Here is a 26,011-nt window from a genome sequence, read left to right as displayed (position 1 = left end):
TATGTTTCCTTGTTACTCGATTAAATTAATCATTAACTCATTAGGAAATTGGGGCACCACGGGAAAAGTTTAACGAGTTATTATCTCCCGACTTAAACTCTTAAGATATACAGATATCTCTGACATCAATAACAGTCACTTATTAATCATTATTAATCAGTCTCTCATCAGTCTCATTCTGAACAGTCAATTATTTATCATTATTACCTCATCAGTCTCATTCTGAACAGTCAATTATTAATCATTATTACCTCATCAGTCTCATTCTGAGCAGTCACATATTAATCATTATTAACTCATCAGTCTCATTCTGAACAGTCACTTAACCTGTTTGGGCTGCAGGGGCAGTATTGAGTAGCCGGATAAAAGGTGCCCATTTCAAACGGCCTCGTACTCAATTCTTGCTCGTACAATATGCATATTATTATTACTATTGGATAGAAAACACTCTCTAGTTTCTAAAACCGTTTGAATTATATCTGTGAGTAAAACAGAACTCATTTTGCAGCAAACTTCCTGACAGGAAGTGGAAAATCTGAAATCGATGCTCTGTTCTAGGGCCTGCCTATAAATGTCCTTGATATATATCAGTATACATGCACTTCATACGTCTTCCACTAGATGTCGACAGGCAGTGAGAGAAGAAATAGAGTGTATAACTTGATCTGGGGTCGAATAAAAGCTCTTTGCATGACGTGTCACCAGTTTCCTGTTTTCTGGAGAGCGCGTGAAGGGACCTGGTTTTGCCTTCTGTACAGCTGTCGTTATAGACGACTAATATCTCCGGCTTTGATTTTATTTGATACATGTGACAATATCATCGTAAAGTATGTTTTTTCAATATAGTTTTATTAGATTATTGAAATTTTTTCGGGACGTTAGGCGTGTTGCGTTGTGTGCCTTTGTTCAGGAAGGAGAGCTTCGCGCCACTTTGCTAGCTTTCCGTGCTAATTGACTGGAGAAGAGGACATTCTAAATCCAAACAACGATTGTTCCCGACAAAGGACCCCTTGTACAACATTCTGATGAAAGACCATCAAAAGTAGGACCCATTTTATGATGCTATTTCATATACTGTATCTGTCGAACATGTGAAATAGTCATTTGCGCCCAGATTTTGGGTACTCTCTCGCTATACCTAAGCTGGATGTCGTAATGAAGTTATTTTTAGAATTCTAACACGGCGATTGCATTAAGAACTAGTGTATCTATCATTTCCTATACAACATGTATTTTTCAATTTGTAAGTCGCTCTGGATAAGAGCGTCTGCTAAATGACTTAAATGTAAATGTAAATGTTTTAGTAACGTTTATGTATAGTTATTTGGTCAGAATAGTTGAGTGCCATAAAAATATCCGCACATTCTGGGAAAAAGATGTTACGTTAGCACAATGTATAACCACTGATTTCAGCTCTAAATATGCACATTTTCGAACAAAACATAAGTGTATGTATAACCTGATGTTATAGGACTGTCATCTGATGAAGCTTATCAAGGTTAGTCAAAAATTATATATCTTTTGCTGGTTTATTCGCTATCGCTACTGTGCCTATTGCTATCGCTAACGTGCCTTGATGAATGAATGCGGTAGTGTGGTAGGCTATTGTAGTAAGCTAATATAATGCTATATTGTGTTTTCGCTGTAAAACACTTAAAAAATCGGAAATATTGGCTGGATTCACAAGATGTTTGTCTTTAATTTGCTATACACCATCGATTTTTCAGAAATGTTTTATGATGAGTATTTAGGTATTTGACGTTGGTGTCTGTAATTACTCTGGCTGCTTCGGTCCTATTTGTGATGGTAGCTGTGATGGTAGCTGCAATGTAAAACTGATTTATACCTCAAATATGCACATTTTTCGAACAAAACATGGATTTATTGTATAACATGTTATAAGACTGTCATCTGATGAAGTTGTTTCTTGGTTAGTTTGGTTGGTTCTTGGTTAGTTAGGTTGGCTTTGTGCATGTTACCTGTGCTGTGAAAAATGTCTGTCCTTTTTTGTATTTGGTGGTGAGCTAACATAAATATATGTGGTGTTTTCGCTGTAAAACATTTTAAAAATCGGACATGTTGGCTGGATTCACAAGATGTTTATCTTTCATATGCTGTATTGGACTTGTTAATGTGTGAAAGTTAAATATTTCTAAAAAATATATTTTGAATTTCGCGCCCTGCACTTGAAGTGGCTGTTGTCATATTGTGCCCGGCTTCGGGCTTGCAGCCCAAATAAGTTAATAATCATTATTACCCCATGTCGGTCTCGTTCTGAACAGTCACGTATTAATCATTACCTCATCAGTCTCATTCTGAACAGTCACTTATTAATCATTATTACCTCATCAGTCTCATTCTGAACAGTCACTTAATAATCATTATTACCCCATGTCAGTCTCGTTCTGAACAGTCACTTATTAATCATTATTACCTCATCAGTCTCATTCTGAGCAGTCACATATTAATCATTATTACCTCATCAGTCTCGTTCTGAACAGTCACTTATTAATCATTATTACCTCATCAGTCTCATTCTGAACAGTCACTTATTAATCACTATTACCTCATCAGTCTCATTCTGAACGTCGCAAGAACCCTAGCCCTTATTGATGAAACATCAATACACAAATTGGCTTAATTATTTATTTACTAACTATCTAAATAATAACACAGAATACATACATGAGATAAAAGTCCCTAGTGGACTGACACGATATGACGGCTTGTTACACAATGGAAAAGGGGTGGGGAAAGAAAGAGATGGAGAGACAAAGAGAGTCAACTTATCATAAATACATTTGGAAACTATGCTCACAGCAACCATAATACTTAGCACCCTAACCACCGCTCATTCAGATTAGAAATGCAATATATATTTACGCGTACCTGTCTTTCTCTGTCAACTCTGTTGAAACCAATTGATCCGTCTACGGGTAGTGGCTCGATGTAAGGCTCTGGTTGTACACCAGAGATCACAATGTCCTTCTTAGTTGTAGAGCTTCTCTGGTCTTGGAGTGTTCGTTAGATAAATACTTCAGAAGTACCAACGGTTGTGTCAGAGGGATTCTTCCTTCCCACCTCGTGTTTTTAGGACACTTTTTACATGCACAGCTGCAGACTGTGAATGTTTCTGGTCTCCTAGATGAGGTTATCTTCTTCTGTAGAGATTGAGAGAGAGTTTCACCATTTCAAACGTATGGACTATTGTCCCATGTTTTCTGGTCTGTAGAGTTTAACCTCTACTTCCACCCAAACCCGGATCCGGGAGCACCCCATCACTAAAAAAGCTGACTAGCATAGCCTAGCGTAGCGTCACAAGTAAATACTAGCATCTGAATATCATTAAATCACAAGTCCAAGACACCAGATGAAAGATACACATCTTGTGAATCCAGCCATCATTTCTGATTTTTAAAATGTTTTACAGGGAAGACACAATATGTAAATCTATTAGCTAACCACGTTAGCAAAAGACACGACTTTTTTTACTCCACCATTTTTTTACTCCATCAGTAGCTATCACAATTTCGACCAAATAAAGATATAAATAGCCACTAACCAAGAAACAACTTCATCAGATGACAGTCGGATAACATATTTATTGTATAGCATATGTTTTGTTAGAAAAATGTGCATATTTCAGGTATAAATCATAGTTTACCATTGCAGCCACCATCACAACTCTCACCAAAGCAACTAGAATAACTACAGAGACCATCGTGTATTACCTAATTACTCATCATAAAACATTTCTTAAAAATACACAGCGTACAGCAAATGAAAGACACAGATCTTGTGAATCCAGCCAATATTTCAGATTTTCTAAGTGTTTTACAGCGAAAACACAATATAGCATTATATTAGCTTACTACAATAGCCAGAAACACAACACCATTTACCAGAAGCAAAGGTTAGCGATCGTAACAAACAGGCAAAAGATATATAATTTTTGACTAACCTTGATATTCTTCATCAGATGACAGTCCTGTAACATCATATTACACAATGCATATAGGGTTTGTTCGAAAATGTGCATATTTAGCGGCACAAATCGTGGTTATACAATGTGATTAGTGGCCAAAACGTCAAGCAATCTGTCCGGCGCCATCTTGGAAAGGCACCTATTCTAATCGATAAGTAATCATAAACTTGACTAAAAAAATACAGGTTGGACAGCAAATGAAAGATACATTAGTTCTTAATGCAACCGCTGTGTTAGATTTTTAAAATTAACGTTACTGCGCAATACAGCGTGCGCTAAAGCGAGACCGCACCGAAATTCATGGCGGAATTATTATTTGACATTTGTCAAATGATACCACGAATTAACAGCATAAAGACTGCTTACTATTTGCTGAGCTTCAATCAGAATCTTGGGCAAGGTGTCCTTTCTCCAGAACAATCGTCTTTTGGTTGAAAGATGTCCTCTTCTCCTGTAGAAATAGCAGCTAACGCTAGCCATCCACTGGAGAGGTGTCCAACTCGTGAAAGCGCATCACAAAAGAAATCCCAGAAAATCGCAATAAACTGATATAAACTGCTATAAGTCGGTTTAAATTAACTACCTTATGATGTCTTTAACACCTATAACGAATAAAAACATGACCGGAGATATAGAACTGCTAAAACGAAAGCTATTGCAGGACGCCATTGTGATGTCCCTCTTGCGCCAAGCGACCCGTTGAAAAGAACGGTACTTCCGTTCCACGAGCTTTTATAGCCCCCCAGATGGTGCAATCCACTCCATTCAAATTCTCACCACTTACTGACATCTAGAGGAAGGCGTATGCAGTGCATGTAGCCCCATAGCTTACATGGGGACTTATAAACTGACCCCAGAACAGGGACCTCGATTTCAGAAATCTCACTTCCTGACAGGAAATGTGCTGCAGAATGAGTTCTGTTTCACTCAGAGAAATAATTCAAACGGTTTTAGAAACTAGAGAGTGTTTTCTATCCAATAGTAATAATAATATGCATATTGTACGAGCAAGAGTTGAGTACGAGGCAGTTTAATTTGGGAACGTGTTGTTTCTTGGTTAGTGGCTATTTATATCTTTATTTGGTCGAATTTGTGATAGCTACTGATGCAGTAAAAAAATGGTGGAGTAAGAAAAGTGGTGTCTTTTGCTAACGTGGTTAGCTAATAGATTTACATATTGTGTCTTCCCTGTAAAACATTTTAAAAATCAGAAATGATGGCTGGATTCACAAGATGTGTATCTTTCATCTGGTGTCTTGGACTTGTGATTTAATGATATTTAGATGCTAGTATTTACTTGTGACGCTATGCTAGGCTATGCTAGTCAGCTTTTTTAGTGATGGGGGTGCTCCCGGATCCGGGTTTGGGTGGAAGTAGAGGTTAAAAAACAGAAATACTAATTATACAAATTCATAAAAGATATAAGTGTTATACATTGGTTTAAAGATGGACTTCTTGTTAATCCAACCACGGTGTCAGATTTCAAAAAGGCTTTACGGCGAAAGCATACCATGCAATTATCTGAGAACAGCGCCCAGCAGACAAATCATTACAAACAGTTACCAGCCAAATAGAGAGGAGTTACACAAGTCAGAAATAGAGATACAAATAATCACTTACCTTTGATGATCTTCATATGGTTGCACTCACAAGACTTCCATTTACTCAATACATGTTTGTTTTGTTCGATAAAGTCCCTGTTTATATCCAAAAACCTCCGTATGGTTCGAGCATTTTGTTCAGTAAGCTACAGGCTCAAACGCAGTTACAACAGGCAGACGAAAAATCCAAATAGTATCCGTAAAGTTCATAGAAACATGTGAAACGGTGTTTATAATCAATCCTCTGGTTGTTTTAGCCTAAATAATTGATCATATTTCAACCGGACAATAACGTTGTCAATATAAAAGGTAAACAAGAAAGGCGGGATCTCGGTCTCGCGCATGAAAAATCTCTGGGACACTGAATGGTCCACTCCTTCAGAGTGGTCTTACTCCCTCATTTTCAGAATACAAGCCTGAAACAATTTCTAAAGACTGTTGACATCTAGTGGAAGCCATAGGAAGTGCAATTATTTGAGTCCTAAGTCAATGGATACTGCAATGGCATTCAATACAAAACTACAAACATAAAAAAATCCCACTTCCTGGATGGATTTTTTCCAGGTTTTTGCCTTCCAAATCAGTTCTGTTATACTCACACTTTAGAGTGTTTTCTATCCAAAACTACAAATGATATGCATATCCTAGCTTTGGGGCCTGAGTAGCAGGCAGTTTACTTTGGGCACACTTTTCATCCAGAAGTTAAAATAGTGCCCCCTACCCAAGTGAAGTTAATATTCTTACCTCATGAATATTGTTCCAAAGTTCATTCTTTGGCCGTTAGAGTTTTTGGCAGCAAAGATCTTCTGTAGACAAAGGGATTTCTTTCCCAATACTGCAGGGCAAGAAAGAGAATGTTTCTGCTAACTATTTATGACCGGCTGTTAAGTCATAAAACCAGAGTCTGGCTGTCTGTCAGCCATGTGCCAAGCTGATCTGGCACTTTTCATCCTCACCATGGAGAGAGAGTCATGACACTACATTGTAGAATAATAGTGAAGACATCAAAACTATGAAATAACACATATGGAATCATGTAGTAACCCAAAAAATGGTTAAACAAATCCAAATACATTTTAGATTTTAAATTCTACAAAGTAGCTACCCTTTGCCTTGATGACAGATTTGCACACTCCATGTGACACTACAGGTGACTACATCATGAAGCTAGTTGAGAGAATGCCAAGAGTGTGCAAAGCTGTCATCAAGGCAAAGGGTGGCTACTTTAAAGAATCTCAAATATAAAATATATTTTGATTTGTTTAACACTTTTTACTACATGATTCCATATGTGTTATTTCATAGTTTTTATGTCTTCATTATTACATTATTCTACTATGTAGAAAATAGTAAAAAAAATTAAGAAAAATCCTGGAATGAGTAGGTTTGTCCAAACTTTTGACTGGTACTGTACATAAAAAATCTACCGAGGCAGTGGACTGATCATACAGAGATGAGAAAACATGTTGATGTGCAGTATGTTAACTCTATTTTAGACAACGCTGTTGCTATTACTGCTCTTGCTACTGCTGGGAGGTTTTTCATGAGCAATGCTGGATCCATATGCAACGTCTATGTTCAGGAGCTGTTTCCCACCTCTGTTAGGTAAGACCTGTATATTTCTATATACATGTATACAGACCCCTTCACTTTTTTGTCAGCCTTACTCTCAACTTGATTTTTTTTATTTTTATCAATCATCAATCTACACACAATACTCAATAATGACAAAGCAAAAAATTAAATATATGTATACCGTATTTACATAAGTATTCAGACCATTCCAATGAGACTCGAAATTGAGCTTAGGTGCATTCTGTTTCCATTGATCATCCTTGAGATGTTTCTACATCTGGACTGGAGTCCACCTGTGGTAAATTCAATTGATTGGACATGATTTGGAAAGGCACACACCTGTCTATATAAGGTCGACAGTGCAAAAACCAAGCCATGAGGTTGAAAGAATTTTCCGTAGAGCTCCGAGACAGGATTGTGTTGAGGCACAGATCTGGGGAAGGGTACCAAAAAATTCATGCATAATTGAAGGTCCCCATGAACACAGTGGCTTCCATCATTCTTAATGGAAGAAGTTTAGAACTACCAACACTCTTCCTAGAGCTTGCCGCCCGGCCAAACTGAGCAATAGGGGGAGAAGGGCCTTGGTCAGGGAGGTGACCAATAACCCGTTGGTCACTCTGACAGAGATCCAGAGTTCCTCTGTGGAGATGGGAGAACCTTCCAGAAGGATAACCATCTCTGCAGCACTCTACCAATCAGGCGTTTATGGTAGAGTGGCCAGATGGAAGCCACTCCTCAGTAAAAGGCACATGACAGCCCACTTGGAGTTTGCCAAAAAGCACATAAAGGACTCTCAGACCATGAGAAACAAGATTCATTGATCTGTTGAAACCAAGATTGACCTCTTTGGCCTGAATGCCAAGCGTCATGTCTGGAGGAAACCACGCACCGCTCATCACCTGGCCAATACCATCCCTATGGTGAAGCATACTTGTGGCAGCATCTTGCTGTGGGGGATGTTTTTCAGCGGCAGGGACTGGGAGACTAGTAAGGATCGAGGGAAAGATGAACAGAGCAAAATACAGAGAGATCCTTGATGAAAACCTGCTCCAGAGCGCTCAGGACCTCAGACTGGGGCAACAGTTCACCTTCCAACAGGACAATGACCCTAAGCACACAGCCAAGACAACGCAGGAGTGGCTTCGTTACAAGTCTCTGAATGTCCTTGAGTGGCCCAGCCAGAGCCTGGACTTGAACCCTATCAAACATCTCTGGAGATACCTGAAAATAGCTGTGCAGCGACTTTCCCCATCCTACCTGACAGAGCTTGAGAGGATTTGCAGAGAAGAATGGGAGAAACTCCCCAAATACAGGTCAAATCAAATCAAATGTATTTATATAGCCCTTCTTACATCAGCTGATATCTCAAAGTGTTGTACAGAAACCCAGCCTAAAACCCCAAACAGCAAGCAATGCAGGTGTAGAAGCACGGTGGCTAGGAAAAACTCCCTAGAAAGGCCAAAACCTAGGAAGAAACCTAGAGAGAAACCAGGCTATGAGGGGTGGCCAGTCCTCTTCTGGCTGTGCCGGGTGGAGATCATAACAGAACATGGCCAAGATGTTCAAATGTTCATAAGTGACAAGCATGGTCAAATAATAATAATATAATGCCTAGCTTTTAGCGTCATACCCAAGAAGGCTCAAGGCTGTAAATTCTGCCAAAGTACTGAGTAAAGGGTCTGAATACTTATGTAAATGTGATATTTTCGATTATTATTATTTTTTTTTTAAACCTTGTTTTCCCCTTTTTCATTATGGGGTATTGTGATGTCATTATGGGGTATTGTGATGTCATTATGGGGTATTGTGATGTCATTATGGGGTATTGTGATGTCATTATGGGGTATTGTGTGTAGATTGATGAGGGGAAAACTGTTCAATCAATTTTAGAAGAAGGCTGTAACATAACAACATGTGGAAAAAGTCAAGGGGTCTGAATGCTTTCTGAATGCATACACATATATATATATGTGTGTGTGTATTTGTGTGTATAAATATATTTATCTTATATATACATGTACATATAAGGCCCATAAATATAACTTATTTTACATTGTTTAATAACCCTTAATGTATCACATCCTTTGCTCCTTCATTCATTCAGACAAACGGCCACAGGCTTGGGCTCAATAGCGATCAGAATTGCTGGAATACTGTCTCCAATGCTCAACATATTGGCCACATACCATTGGTCTATCCCCACTATCGTGTTCAGCAGCCTGTCATTGGTTGGTGGGGCTCTGGTCTTTCTGCTTCCTGAGACCAGGAGGACAGAACTACCTAACTCTACAGATGAGGCCGAGGGGAACAGGTAGGTGGTACCAGAGGATATGTGAGGAAAGATGCACATACATAAGACTTGGCAGATCATTTTTGCATTTGTAGGAATGTTGTGGAACTATAAGAGGGCATTCGTTCATATATGAGGCAGATGGAGAATCAAAATAAGTTACAAAGAAGTTGTTTAAGGATGTATAACTTTTTGTTGTCTTTTGAAGCTTGGTGTCATTGATATCTCCTTTTTCCTGTAGAAATGTGACTATCGCCATGAAGATAGAAAAAGGCTGCAAAGTGGATGATTATGACTATGAAAAATCTACCAAACTATAAAGTCATGTTTATCTTTTTTCTGGGTAAATGTATTTTCAAGGCTTAGTTAGTAAGACAGTTGGCTGGTGCATGGTTCTTGTAACACCAAGGTTGAGTTACTCTTTTTGTAACTCTTATTACTAGCTATATGGATCAAAAACGTACGATAAAAGTGTCTACTAAATGAACATATTATTATTATTATATTTTAGTTTAAATACATTTGCAGTGTATCAAGGAATCTAATGATATATCCACCGTTACTCACATTTGTATAAAAAAACGGACTATCACCTATGTTACCCAATGAATCTGTAAATATTGTTACGAAACCACCGAGCCAGCCTACTGCTAACTTTACAGTCGCAGTGTCCAGGGGTCCTATAGGTCTGGTTAAATAATCTGTATCCTGATTGAATGTGTGCATTTATGTGAGAAGTAAAAGTATGCAGATCAGGTGTTGAATGCATGTTCCCCAGGAGATAGTAAACTCTGGATCCAGGGCCAGCTCCTGATTGACTTCTTGGTCGGCCAGCCCAAGTAGTTTAGTTATGTTCTCTATGGTTGGTGACAAAAATAAACATATTAAAACATTTAAAAATTTGACGGGGGGGGACAAAGTGAAGCATTTAACTAAACAAACACGGGAAGTCCCGTAAGACCCAAGAGGCTACATTCAAGCCTCACTCACGTGTCTGCCAGTCACTGATTGCTCAGTGCTGATCAACTTATCATCAAGCGTTGATATTTCAATCAGCTGTGTAATGCCAAGGCAAAAAAATAAAAATGTGTACCCCTTTTGGTCCCCAGGACCAGGATTGAGAAACACTACACTAATCTACCCATTTATTACACAACAAAATTGTTTCAGATTTAAAAAAAAAAATTTGCTACATGTCACATGAAATTGCTGTACTGTCTACTTGTCGGGTTGCCAAGATTGTTTACAATAAATAACTTTGTCATCTCAATTTGTTACGATGAGCGAAGGGGGGGAACCCAAGAGCGGACTCAGAAGAGGAAGCCGGGATGATTGCACATAAAGGTTTATTGATTACAGAGAAATGGGGAGTGCAGAACCGGGATACCTCAGATGAGTTGCAAAAACCAGGAGTGTAGAGTGAGGTTGGAGTTGGCTGAGTAGAACAGGGGAACAGGTCTTGAGGGGAATCCAAGGTAATGGTGGTGAGTGATATCCAGAGCAAAGTGGTTGGTGGTGAGATGTGGAACAGGAGACAGGAGTCAGAGAATGAGCGGTAACTGCAAGGAGATTACAAAAATGGTGTAAGGTAGGAAAACGAGCAAAGCAGAGCAAACGGATCTTGAGAATAGACAAAAGGCTAGAGTGATAACTGACTGAGCAGAGATTACGATCTGGCAGAGTGGAGGTGGCAGGGAAGAGTACATGTAGAGGTCTTGATTTATGGGACAATTTGCAGCTGGTAGGGATCTGCTCTGACTCCAGCACACCTGTCTCCACCCACACAATCACACCAAGAGAGAGAGAGTGTATACAGGGGGAGAACTGAAGGATAGGACGACACCGGATGAACACCAGAGGGGGTAGTGGGCACAGATGTGACACAATTCTTACATTCAGCAGCTACCCAGATCATTCACTTAAAATTATTATATTCAGATGTCCAAGTCATCCTTGCTGTTCCACAATAATGTTTTTTTTCTGACTGAATAAAATCCAAAGGGCATTCCTACTGTACAATAAGCAAATTAAATGGAAGTGACTTTGTGTTCCACCTTATTCATCTACACTTCTAAGAAGGCACCTGACAAGTGAGGTTTATAGTATCTGTAAAGAATCATCAGTCGACGGTCGACTGGTAACAACATGTCATTACTCAGCCGTACTGTAGAGAACCCCATCACAGTCACCCTCTCTGGCCCTGGGACACACTCACAAAACACTCTGTGACTTCTAACTCCTGCAGAAGACGCTCCTCCCCCGCTGGAGCCTAGCACACAGAGGGGTTGGAAACTACCTTTCCTTACATCTGGCACTAGCCAAACCCAGTGGTTTCTTGTTGCCAGGGGCCATTACAACACGTGGAGTCATCCAATCACAGGCAGGTCATCTAGGGTCTCTGATCCTCCCCCCAGTCTTCAGCAAGCAATGGCAGAGTGAGGAGCTCTCTCAGAAACCTCTGCCCTGCATACCAACAACTGGGCCACAACCAATGGACCTTTCTCTTACATCCCTGGACACTCACAACAGATACAAGTTTTAGTGTGTTACTGACTTATGAAAGTGGACTCTGGACAGGCACCTTATGTGGCGCCGGTGTGACTTCCGGCGCCGACAGAGATGGCCGCCTCGCTACGCGTTCCTAGGAAACTATGCAGTATTTCGTTTTTTAATGTGTTATGTCTTACATTGTTACCCCAGGTAATCTTAGGTTTTATTACATACAGTCGGGAGGAACTATTGGATATAAGAGCAACGTCAACTCACCAACATTACGACCAGGAATACGACTTCCCGAAGCAGATCCTTTGTTTGGCCGACCACCCAGGACAATGGATTGGATCCCAGCCGGGGACCCAAAACAACGACGCCGTAGAAGAGGCAGACGGAGCGGTCTTCTGGTCAGGCTCCGTTGACGGGCACATCGCGCACCGCTCCCGAGCATGCTACTCGCAAATGTCCAGTCTCTTGACAACAAGGTAGACGAAATCCGAGGAAGGGTAGCATTCCAGAGAGACATCAGAGACTGTAACTTTCTTTACTTCATGGAAACATGGCTCACTCGAGAAACGCTATCTGAGTCGGTACAGCCACCTGGTTTTTCCACGCATCGCGCCGACAGAAACAAGCATCTCTCTGGTAAGAAGAAGGGCGGGGGTGTATGCCTTATGATTAACGAGACGTGGTGTGATCATAACAACATACAGGAACTCAAGTCCTTTTGTCCACCTGACTTAGAATTCCTCACAATCAAATGCCGACCGCATTATCTACCAAGAGAATTCTCTTCGATCATAATCACAGTCGTGTATATTCCCCCCAAGCAGACACATCGACAGCCCTGAAAGAAGTTCATTGGACTCTATGTAAACTGGAAACCACATATCCTGAGGCTGCATTTATTGTAGCCGGGGATTTTAACAAAGCTAATCTGAAAACAAGGCTCCCCAAATTCTATCAGCATATCGATTGTGCTACCAGGGCTAGCAAAACCCTAGACCACTGTTATTCTAACTTCCACGACGCATATAAGGCCCTCCCCCGCCCTCCCTTCGGAAAAGCTGACCACGACTCCATTTTGTTGCTCCCAGCCTATAGACAGAAACTAAAACAGGAAGCACCCTCGCTCAGGTCTGTTCAACGCTGGTCCGACCAATCGGATTCCACGCTTCAAGATTGCTTCGATCACGTGGACTGGGATATGTTCCGCATTGCGGCGAACAACAACATTGACGAATACGCTGATTCGGTGTGCGAGTTTATTAACAAGTGCATCAGTGATGTTGTACCCACAGCATCTATTAAAACATTCCCCAACCAGGAACCGTGGATTGATGGCAGCATTCGCGCAAAACTGAACGTGCGAACCACTGCTTATAATCAGGGCAAGTTGACGGGAAACATGACCGAATACAAACAGTGTAGCTATTCCCTCTGCAAGGCAATCAAACAAGCTAAGCATCAGTACAGAGACAAAGTGGAGTCGCAATTCAACGGCTCAGACACGAGAAGTATGTGGCAGTCAATCACAGACTACAAAAGAAAAACCAGCCCCGTCGCGGATCACGATGCCTTGCTCCCAGACAGACTAAACAACTTTTTTGCTCGCTTTGAGGACAATACAGTGCCACTGACACGGCCCGCTATCAAAACCTGCGGGCTTTCCTTCACTGTAGCCAACATTTAAACGTGTTAACCCTTTCAAGGCTGCAGGCCCAGACGGCATACCCGGCCGCGCCCTCAGAGCATGCGCAGACCAGCTGGCTGGTGTGTTTACAGACATATTCAATCAATCCTTATCCTAGTCTGCTGTCCCCACATGCTTCAAGAGGGCCACCATTGTTCCTGTTCCCAAGAAAGCTAAGGTAACTGAGCTAAATGACTACCGCCCTGTAGCACTCACTTCTGTCATCATGAAGTGCTTTGAGAGACTAGTCAAGGACCATATCACCTCCACCCTAGCTGACACCCTAGACCCACTCCAATTTGCTTACCGCCCCAATAGGTCCACAGACGACGCAATCGCCATCACAATGCACACTGCCTTAACTCATCTGGACATAGGAATACCTATGTAAGAATGCTGTTCATCGATTGCAGCTCAGCATTTAACGCCTTAGTACCCTCCAAACTCGTCATTAAGCTCGAGACCCTGGGTCTCGACCCCGCCCTGTGCAACTGGGTCCTGGACTTCCTGACGGGCTGCCCCCAGGTGGTGAGGGTAGGTAACAACATCTCCACCCCGCTGATCCTCAACACTGGATCCCCACAAGGGTGCGTTCTCAGCCCTCTCCTATACTCCCTGTTCACCCACGACTGCGTGGCCATGCACGCCTCCAACTCAATCATCAACTTTGCAGACGACACTACAGTGGTAGGCTTGATTACCAACAACGACGAGACGGCCTACAGGGAGGAGGTGAGGGCCCTCGGAGTGTGGTGTCAGGAAAATAACCTCACACTCAAAGTCAACAAAACAAAGGAGATGATCGTGGACTTCAGGAAACAGCAGAGGGAGCAGCCCCCTATCTACATTGACGGGACAGTAGTGGAGAGGGTGGAGAGTTTTAAGTTCCTCGGCGTACACATCATGGACAAACTGAAATGGTCCACCCACACATACAGCGTGGCGAAGAAGGCGCAGCAGCGCCTCTTCAACCTCAGGAGGCTGAAGAAATTCGGCTTGTCACCAAAAACACTCACAAACTTTTACAGATGCACAATCGAGAGCATCCTGTCCGGCTGGTACGGCAGCTGCTCCGCCCATAACCAGAAGGCTCTCCAGAGGGTAGTGAGGTCTGCACAACGCATCACCGGGGGCAAACTACCTGCCCTCCAGGACACCTACACCACCCGATGTCACAGGAAGGCCAAAAAGATCATCAAGGACAACAACCACCCGAGCAACTGCCTGTTTACCCCGCTATCATCCAGAAGGCGAGGTCAGTACAGGTGCATCAAAGCGGGGACCGAGAGTCTGAAAAGCAGCTTCTATCTCAAGTCCATCAGACTGTTAAACAGCCATCACTAACATCTACTGCATCTTGCCATCTTGATGTAATGTATCACTAGCTACTTTAAACAATGCCACTTCATATAATGTTTTCATACCCTACATTACTCATCTCATATGTATATACTGCACTCTATACCATCTACTGCATCTTGCCTATGGCGTTCGGCCATCACTCATTTATATATTTTTATGTACATATTCGTATTCATTCCTTTACACTTGTGTGTATAAGGTAGTTGTTGTGAAATTGTTAGGTTATATTACTTGTTAGATATTACTGCATGGTCAGAACTAGAAGCACAAGCATTTCGTTACACTTGCATTAACACCTGCTAATGGTCAATACGGGTGACCGTATTGTGGGGGTTTCAGGGAAAAGGTGTACATTTGACCTCCATCATCTAGGATGTGACAATGGTAAATAAAATCTCTCAATTTTTGCCCATTTTTTGCACGGTCTTGCAGGCCTTCTCATGCAGCTGCAACTGTAAGTGCATTTGTAAATCAAGACCTATCTTGAGTTGGGCTCTGGGATGGTGCAATTGTTGAGAAAGTGAGCTTATGGTTGTGTGAGGGTATGGGTTGAGTGTGTGTGGGTGGGTGTATGTGTGTATCCCACAACTGTTGCGAAGGAGTAAAATATGTTAGGGACAATAGAGGATGATCCACAGCTATATATAATACAAATCGAGGTGAGGGCGATGGAAATGCATTTGGCAGTTGATCTACTTCAATTCGGTAAATGGCACTGTGTGCTCTTTTCAAAGGATGGATCCCAGTCAGTTCAGGGCTATGGGAGACAGGGGGTCGAGGGTAGTCTGCCGGGCATTGGGATGACAACCCAAATCGGGATGAGGAGGGCTTTTAGCGGGTGGAATAGTAGGGACCAATTGGAGGTTTACTTAGTAGAAATGCAAATATCATGGTACAGCTATATAGACACTCAATCATCATGTTACTTTTTAATGGTACGTTTACAAACATATATTTTGATAAAAAGAATTGAATGTTGTCTTTCATTATGGTAAGTGGTGAAATAAGTATAGCCAGTTACAATTGTAATGGCCTAGCAGATAATAAGAAAAGACGATCAGTATTTACCTGGCTAAAAGAGAAGGAATATAATATCTATTGTTTACAGGAAACCCATTCAACAGTTTTAGATGAAGTTTTGTGGAAAAAGAACAGGGGGGCGAAATATATTTCTCCCATGGGCAAAGAAATTCAAAAGGGGTGATGGTTTTAATTAACAATCATTTTGATCCAAATGTGCAAATTGTCCAAACAGATCCTCAAGGTAGATGGATTATTTTAAATATGTTATTGGACAATAAACAGATATGGCTTTTTAACCTATACGGTCCGAATAATGATGATCCAAGCTTCTTTGAAAAAATATATAAGAATTTATCAACTCTACAAGCAACACTAGACTCTATTATTATGGTGGGAGATTTTAATACGGTCTTAAATACCGCTATGGACCGGAAAGGAAATCACACTACAGGATGTAGTTTATCCCCCTCAGGCACTTAAGGAAATCATGAGTGTCATGGATATATTGGAATTAGTGGATATATGGAGACTTAAATACCCTGACCTAGTGAGATATACATGGCGGAGGCTTAATCAAGCTAGTCGCCTTGACTACTTTCTTATGCCATTCTCTCTGGCACCAAAAGTTTAAAAAGTGTTCATAGGGGACAGAATGCGGTCGGATCATCACATAATTGGCATATCTATTACTCTTACAGAATTTCCACGTGGGCGAGGATATTGGAAATTTAATCAAAGCCTACTAGATGATAAATTGTTTAGAACTAGGACAGAAGAATTTATAACGGACTTTTTCAGACATAACATAGGTGCAGCAGATCCCCGTATTGTATGGGACACTTTTAAGTGTGCCTTTAGAGGCCATGCAATTCAGTACTCATCTATAAAACAAAAGCAATTTAGATCAAAAGAGTCCATATTAACAAAGGAAATTGAAGGACTAACAGTACAGTTAGATAGCAATAAAAACGGTACCATAGAGGCACAGAATAAGTTAGAGGAAAAACAAAAAGAAATGAAGGAACTTATTCAAGAAAGATCCAGTGTAATATATTATAAAAATTAAGCGAACTGGATGGAATATGGGGAAAAATGCACCAAATTCTTTTTCAATCTTCAATATAGAAATGCTACCAATTTTTTTTTATTAAAACTTGTTACAAATGATGGAGTCACGCATGATTCACCAAATTATATTTTGAAAGAGGAAGTAAAGTACTTTAAGAATATGTTTTCGTTTCAGGCTCCTCCATCTCCACTAACTGAAACTAACTGTATGGATTTTTTTCCTAATTCTAATGTAAAATTAACATCTGTACAGAAAGACTCATGTGAAGGCCAAATTACAGAGGAGGAACTGCTTGATGCAATTGGGGCCTTTGAGGATGGGAAAACTCCAGGGCTGGATGGCATACCAGTGGAAGTATACAACACTTTTTTTGATATACTCAAAGGACCATTATTAGCTTGTTTTAACCACTCCTATATAAATGGTAGATTATCAGACATGCAACAAGAAGGTCTGATATCATTATTACTGAAACAGGACCCAAGTGGTATATATAAAGATCCAGTCCATTAAAAAAATTGGAGACCTCTTACACTTCAGTGTTGTGATGCAAAAATCCTAGCAAAATGCTTGGCGCATAGAATTAAAAAAGTATTGTCAGATATTATTCATCCTAATCAGACAGGTTTTTTACATGGACGATACATTGGAGATAATATAAGACAAGTACTGGAAACAATAGAATACTATGAAATATCGGGGACACCAGGCCTGGTTTTCATAGCTGATTTTGAAAAGGCTTTTGATAAAGTACGACTGGAGTTTATATATAAATGCCTAGAATATTTCAAATTTGGGGAATCTCTTATAAAATGGGTTAAAGTTATGTATAGTAACCCTAGGTGTAAAATAGTAAATAATGGCTACATCTCAGAAAGTTTTAAACTATCTCGAGGAGTAAAACAAGGTTGTCCACTATCGGCATATCTATTTATTATTGCCATCGAAATGTTAGCTGTTAAGATTAGATCAAACAATAATATTAAGGGATTAGAAATCCGTGGCTTAAAAACGAAGGTGTCATTGTACGCTGATGATTCATGTTTTCTTTTAAAACCACAATTAGAGTCTCTCATAGAGGATCTAGATACTTTTGCTATCCTCTCTGGATTAAAACCAAATTATGACAAATGTACCATATTACGTATTGGATCACTAAAAAATTCACATTTTACATTACCATGTAGTTTACCAATTAAATAGTCTGATGGAGATGTGGACATACTCGGTATACAAATCCAAAAAGAAAGGAATGATCTCACTCCAATACATTTTTATAGAAAGTTAGCAAAAATAGATAAGATCTTGCTACCATGGAAAGGAAAATAACTGTCTATTTGTGGAAAAATCACCCTGATTAACTCTTTAGTTATATCACAGTTTACCTATTTGCTTATGGTTTTGCCTACACCTAGTGACCTGCTTTTTAAATTATATGAACAAAAATATTCAATTTTATTTGGAACAGCAAGCCAGATAAAATTAAAAGGGCCTATTTATATAACGAATATGAATTCGGAGGGCAGAAATGATAAAATATTAAAGCATTAGACCTCTCACTAAAGGCAACAGTCATACAAAAGTTATACTTAAATCCAAACTGGTTCTCTAGTAAATTGGTACGAATGTCTCATCCTATGTTCAAGAAGGGCCTTTTTCCCTTTATTCAGATTACACCTGCTCACTTTCGGATGTTTGAAAAGGAAATAATCTTCAAAATATCTTTATTTTTTAAACAAGCCTTAGAAAGTTGGTTGCAATTTCAGTTTAATCCACCTGAAAGGACGGAACAAATAGTACAACAAATATTGTGGTTAAATTCAAATATACTAATTGATTAAAAAACTGTATTTATCGAAGAAATGTTTAAAAAAGGTTTAATTTTAGTGAATGATATCATAAATAGGACTGGTGGAGTTATGTCACACATGCAGCTAACACAGACATGGAAATGTCTGCTCTACCCAAAATTACAACCAATTAATTGCAGCACTACCACAAAAATGGAAGAGGCAAGTAGAAGGGGGAAAAAGTAAGGAACTTGTATGTTGGCCCAGTATTAAAGAACATAAATGGTTAAAGAAAAGTGTGATAAATAAAAACATATACCAATTTCATTTAAGGACCACAAAACTGACAGCTGTGCCATATGAATTGCAAAACAGTTGGGAAGAGATGTTCGATGTTCCATGGCACATGGTTTATGAATTGATACGCAAAACAACGCCAGATTCAAAACTTTGAATTTTTCAATTTAAATTACTATACAAAATTCTTGCAACTAATAAATAGAATGTTATATATATATGGGGGATACAATCGTCCCAGCTCTGCAGATTCTGCTGTGAGGAGGCAGAGTCATTAGATCATTTATTTTGGTATTTTCCATATGTAGCTCATTTTTGGTCACAGGTCCAGGAATGGCTGAGGAATTGCAACATTTGCCTAGAACTAACGCTACAGATTTTTTTACATTTTAGTCATTTAGCAGACGCTCTTATCCAGAGCGACTTACAGTAGAGTGCATACATTTTTATTACATTTTACATACTGAGACAAGGATATCCCTACCGGCCAAACCCTCCCTAACCCGGACGACGCTATGCCAATTGTGCGTCGCCCCACGGACCTCCCGGTTGCGGCCGGCTGCGACAGAGCCTGGGCGGGAACCCAGAGACTCTGGTGGCGCAGCTAGAACTGCGATGCAGTGCCCTAGACCACTGCGCCACCCGGGAGGTCAATACTGGGTGATTTGAAAAGCCATAGTCAATCAATCAATAATATAATTATTATTTTAGCAAAAAAGTTTATATTTTATTTACAATCTGTAGAAGCTATGAGAATAGGAAGGTTCAATTATTTTGTGAAGCATCACAGCACAGGACATTAGAAATTTAGGAAGGACTAAGAACAAACAAGAGAGAACTATTGTAAAGTAGACTGTGTCTGTAAAATGTGTATAAAATATATAAATTGAAGGTAAAAGCAGAAGTGTTTATTAGTTTACTCCAATTGGGGGATTGGTGGTAGGGGTTGCGGGGAATAATAATAAAGGTATATTCTTTAAAAAGTATGTATGTCTATATAGGTATGTGTATGTATATATGTGTATATGTATGCATGCGTGTATGGATATATATATTTACCAAAAACAATATGGGGGATTGGAAATGATGCAGACAATTACATTGATGGAAGCAACATTCTTTCCGCAATATTAAGCTGATCCACCCCTTAGAAAAAATAAATAAATAAATAAAACCACCTGCTAACCATGTGTATTTGACAAATAGATTTGATTTAGTTGTACCATACACTTGTTCAGGGATTCACATTTAAATTCTCAAAGACACTTGTCCATCTGGCAGATCAGAAGCAGTTTTTTTACTTGCCCGAAGATTATGGTCACTTGCCCAGAAAATTCATTTGGCTGTTTACATTCTCAAATGACAAAAGTGTAATAGTTTTTCACTCCAACATAGCTCCCTTATCCTGGTGTAACCAGATTGATCGGTGTTCACACAGCTTTCAGGTTAGTTTTACCAGGCTATAAATCCCTAGGGGAAAAATCTAAAATATGTTTTACTTGAATTGGTTGGAGTTTAACGTTTTTTGATAAAAGTGAGGTCTAAAAAGTAAAATGCCGGTAGCTAATAGGATACGACACATTAAGCCAACAGTATCTAAGTCACAGATTTGGACTATAAAAAGGATTTTCCTTATGAAGGATTATCTCACTCTTGTAAATTTGAAGTAAGTTACATTCACAGGAGGCTGCTGAAGGGAGATCGGCTCATAATAATGGCCGTAACGGAGCAAATGGAATGGCATCAAACACTTGCAAACCACATGTTTGATGTATTTGATACCATTCCACTGATTCCGCTCCAGTCATTACCACGAGCGTGTCCTCCCAAATTAAGGTCCCACCAACCTCCTGTGTTAAATTGTATAATGTTGATCTGCTTGTGTCATTTTGAAACTCCTAAGCGGTATTATAGTGCAACTAAAATATTTTGGGGCAAAACATTTAGATATATTTTTTAAAGAGTTGTATAACTAGGGAACGGACAGTGCAGAATGGTTATATTCCTTCTAACTGTTCTTGTTTTTAAAAAATCCTGTTTCTATACATGCTGAATCATGCTTGCTGAATGACTGTGGGAAAGTAAAGTTAAACATTAATTTATCTTGCATAAAGGCTTCTCTGTTACATAGCATCTTCTTTCTGGAGCTCCTCAAGCAGAGAATCGCTTTGATTCTTCAACATGGCTGATTTTGGCGAGATCCTGAGGACCATTGGAGACTTTGGATTATTCCAGAAGCTCATACTATTTGGACTATGCTTCCCGAATCTTGTCCTGCCTTTCCACCTGGCCAGTTTGATTTTCATCCAGTCAGACCCTGAGCGCCACTGTAACACTGACTGGATACTTAGAGCTGGTTCCAATCTGAGCAGTGAGGAACAGCTGAATCTGACCGTGCCCCGGCAGGAGGATGGGACCTTCAGTAGGTGCCTGATGTTTACCCCTGTAGACTGGGACATTGACACCATCAGGGAGCATGGACTCAATCAGACCACTGACTGCCAGAATGGATGGGTGTACAACAATATAGTGTATGAAGCCACCATCGTCACTGATGTAAGTAGGACTAGATGAGTGTTGGGGATGTTTTTTTTACTAAACATAAGACTGTATAATGTCATGTCATTAATGAGCTTGTATGTTATCAGATTTTATTTTGTTGCAGTTTGATCTTGTCTGTGGCAAAGCTAACGTTGTCGGACTTGCACAAACTGTGTTCATGGCTGGCATTCTTCTTGGTTCACTCTTGTTTGGACCTTTCGCTGAATCGTAAGCACACTTGAAGTTGTGAATAACATGTCCTATACTTCTTGGTTTCTTTCTTTCTCTTTGTAAAAAACACCACCAAACACAAACAAGTAAATCAAGAGGAACATTCATCAAACCTTCAAAAGGAGGTTTCAAACACAGTTTTCTCACCTTTTCTCTTGCAGATTTGGTCGCCAACGAGCAACTCAGATACCCATGGTTATTATGCTCATTTTTACTGTAACGACAGGCTTGTCTCCAAACTTTTATTTGTATATGGCATCCCAGTTTATAGTAGGGATCGCATATGGTGGATTTCGAATCAACTGCATTATATTAGGTAAAGTGATGTCCATTTCAAATAGACTATGCTCTATAATAAAATGTAAAAAAGAACATGAGATAACAGAACTCAGTCAATGATTTGTCAGTCAGCCGGTCATATTAAGGTGTTTAACATTATTACATGTTCCTTCCACACAGCAACTGAATGGGTCGGAGTGACAAAACGTTCTTATGTGTCTTGTCTGAGTCAGACGTTCGGTGGAGTTGGCCAGTGCATTCTTGCTGGCATGATCTTCTTCATCCGAGACTGGAGACTTGCTCAGTTTGTCATGGTTGCACCATTAGCAGTGGTCGCCGTATACATATGGTGTGTACACGTGTCATCTTTAACCAATATTAAAACCGAGCATATTAATCCATAGAGGCAATACACATCCCACAACGGAAACTATTAAAACTGATGAAGACCTTAGGGACATTACAAAGCCAAACAGAAGCACCACAAATTGATACAATTCTTACGAGCATTACAGCACCCAAACTGAATAATAATGATTATCAATATTAATTATAATTGTAAAATTGTCTGCCTGTTCTGTGTTTCCAGGTTTATTCCTGAATCAGCCAGGTGGTTATTGGATCAGGGGAAAACAGAGGAAGCTAAGAAGTTGATACTCAGGGTAGCAGCCATCAATAAACGCACTGTTCCAGACACTATTCTAGAGAAGGTAAAGTGCATGAATTAGGAATTGGTATAAAGGTCAGGGAGCTGGCCAGCCATTGTTTGCCAGTGCTGTGATCAGATAGTGTAAAATCCCGAATTTGAAGAATTTATCTGCACGTGTTAGCTAGCTAGCGAGCCAGACAGTTTTAGATGAAATAACACATACATTTTTCAAATTAACTGCCAATATGCCATCATTCCATTCGGACAATGCAGTGAATCCACAGCCATACACTGGCTGAAATCAGTTGATGATTGGACGCAGACAAGTTTTCAATGCAACAAGTACTGATATTGTATCATATTTTAGCACTTATAACTTTCCAAGAAAACAAACATTTAGACAGTCATGGTTTGTTTATATATATATATATATTTTAGAGGCTATTTATACAGACAATTGGCATAAAACTTGTATAAACTGTATTTATTATTATATGGCAATATTTTAGGTTGACAATAATTAGATTACACAATTTCTGATATCACATGCCTTATTTGGCTGTTTTAGCTGCATAACAAGTAGAAGTTGTCCCTTTTCAGGTTTAGAAGAAGTGACCGCTAAATGCTAACTCCTGTTCGCATAAGCTGGTTAGCATAGCTAGCATTCAGAAAACAGTGGTGGTAGTCAAAGTCGATTTGAACTGTAATGCAGTTGATTGGTAATGATGACATGAACATGTGTTGGTTGACATGTGTACAATAATTATACTTCGATGTTTATCTCAACATAGTATGAAATATACATATAAACAATAGCCTAAATGTAGGCACATTTTGCTGTTGGGCAATGAGGCAACTCGGGATCTTTCCCTCACGGCCCTTTTCCCCATGCGTTTCCATGGCAATTCCATTGTTTTGCTTGAGTTTGATTGACCTCTTAACCTCATCTATGACTGCGGTTTTCAACCCATTCTGGAACTTTGAAGGTTTATGACTAGGCCCTCTAGTATTTGAATAGGATCTCTATGGTAAAGTGTGACACTTGAGTCTTTGGAAGCAGAGATTCAAGTGTCTATAATTATTAATTTCTTTAAAAGATAACTCTATTCCAGATAGCTGAGAAGAAAGTTGTTCAGAAGGGAGGCATACTCCTTCTCATCAGATCTCCTGTACTTAGGAAATACTTCTTAACTATTACTCTTGCATGGTAAGTTGTTTAATACCTCTTAATAACTTAATATCTCATATTGGCCAACTTTCAGCCCAGACTAAATCTCATCATGACAAACAAATGTGATCTCTATTTTTGTGTCTCTCTGAAATCCCAGGTTCTCGTTAAACCTCTCCTACTGCTGTCTGTCCTTGAATGTCGGGAACTTTGGCCTGGACATCTTCTTGACACAGCTCATGTTCGGACTCACAGAGATACCAGGTCATATACTCAGCATCTTTATACTGGAATATTTGGGGAGGAAGATATCCTTAATGTCCACCCTTCTGACTGGCGGATTCACATGCTTCCTAATCCTGGCTGTTCCACAAGGTAAAGTTCCAACTGGAATAGATTTAACATTTTTGTCATTTAGTAGATGCTCTTATCCAGAGCGATTTGCAATTCCCTCAACATGGTATTTATCAGAAAAGTCAGTGCTTGTGGGAAAATAGAAGTGTTTTTCTTTGTATTTTTTGGGGGAACACCTTCCTAATGTTGAGTTGCACCCCCTTTTGCCCTCAGAATTGCCTCAATTTGTTGGGGCATGGACTCTACCAGGTTTTGAATGCCTTACACGGGGATGCTGGCTCATGTTGACTCCAATGCTTCCCACAGTTGTGTGAAATTTGCTGGATGTCCTTTGGGTGGTGGACCTTTCTTGATACACACAGGAAACTGATTAGCGTAAAAAGAAAACAGCAGCGTTGCAGTTCTTGACACACTCAAACCGGTGCACCTCGTACCTACTAACATACACTGTTCAAAGGCACTTCAATATTTTGTCATGCCCATCCACCCTCTGAATGGAACATATACACAATCCATGTCTCAATTGTCTCAATACCTAAAAATCCTTCTTTAATCATTATTACCTCATCAGTCTCATTCTGAATGTCGCAAGAACCCTAGCCCTTACTGCTGAACCATCAATACACAAATTGGCTTAATTATTTGTTTACTAACTAACTAAATAATAACACAGAATACACATACATGAGATAAAACTCCCTAGTGGACTGACACGATATGACGGCTTGTTACACAATGGAAAGGGGGTGGGGAAAGAGAGAGAGGGAGGGAGAGACAAAGAGAGTCAACTTATCATACATACATTTGGAAACTACGCTCACAGTAACCATAATACTTAGCACCCGCTCATTCGGATTAGAAATGCAGTATATATTTATGCGTAGCTGTCTTTCTCTGTCGTCTCTGTTGAAACCAATCGATCCATCTACGGGTAGTGGCTCGATGTAAGGCTCTGGTTGTACACCAGAGATCACAATGTCCTTCTTAGTTGTAGAGCTTCTCTGGTCTTGGAGTGTTCGTTAGATAAATACTTCAGAAGTACCAACGGTTGTGTCAGAGGGATTCTTCCTTCCCACCTCATGTCTTTAGGACACTTTTTACATGCACAGCTGCAGACTGTGAATGTTTCTGGTCTCCTAGATGAGGTCATCTTCTTCTGTAGAGATTGAGAGAGAGTTTCACCATTTCAATTGTATGGACTACCGTCCCATGTTTTTCTGGTCTGTAGAGTTTAAATCATTTCGTAACGTTCAGTTCACCACGTGCGTCAGGCCGGTCTGTAGAGTTTAAAAAACATTTTCAGCCGTGTAGCCACCGCTCCATGCTGTATGGTCTCAGTACAACGTTTCTAACCATTTCAAGGTGTGGACCACGGCCTCACGTCTTTTTGGTCTATATGTTAATTCTTAGCGAGTCCTTTAAAGCACTCTGACCAAAGGGGCCTTCCGTCATGCTGACGGAAGAGCTCACTTGGGCGTGGCTACTGACTGGGCACAAGTTTATATGAAAAACAATTATCTAATTTAGAAGGCTAAAATCACATTGCTATCTTCACAAAAGTATTCTCTTATTTAATCATATATTTTATACCACATTTAGATGTAAACT

General features: G+C 39.9%; 1 protein-coding gene across 1 annotated transcript; it reads left to right on the top strand.

Annotated features, from left to right (window-relative positions):
- The first annotated feature begins 21,362 nt into the window (after positions 1 to 21,362).
- Positions 21,363 to 21,954, top strand: LOC120055423 (solute carrier family 22 member 14-like). Its single transcript, XM_039003286.1, has 2 exons — positions 21,363 to 21,737; positions 21,847 to 21,954. The coding sequence occupies exons 1-2, from the start codon at positions 21,363 to 21,365 to the stop codon at positions 21,952 to 21,954; spliced, it is 483 nt and encodes a 160-aa protein (XP_038859214.1).
- The last annotated feature ends 4,057 nt before the right edge of the window (positions 21,955 to 26,011 follow it).

The sequence above is a fragment of the Salvelinus namaycush genome, chromosome 11, assembly GCF_016432855.1.
Source record: "Salvelinus namaycush isolate Seneca chromosome 11, SaNama_1.0, whole genome shotgun sequence".
Taxonomy (NCBI): domain Eukaryota; kingdom Metazoa; phylum Chordata; class Actinopteri; order Salmoniformes; family Salmonidae; genus Salvelinus; species Salvelinus namaycush.
The sequence above is the reverse complement of the archived record's forward strand: the minus strand, read 5'-3'. Positions and strand labels throughout refer to the sequence as shown.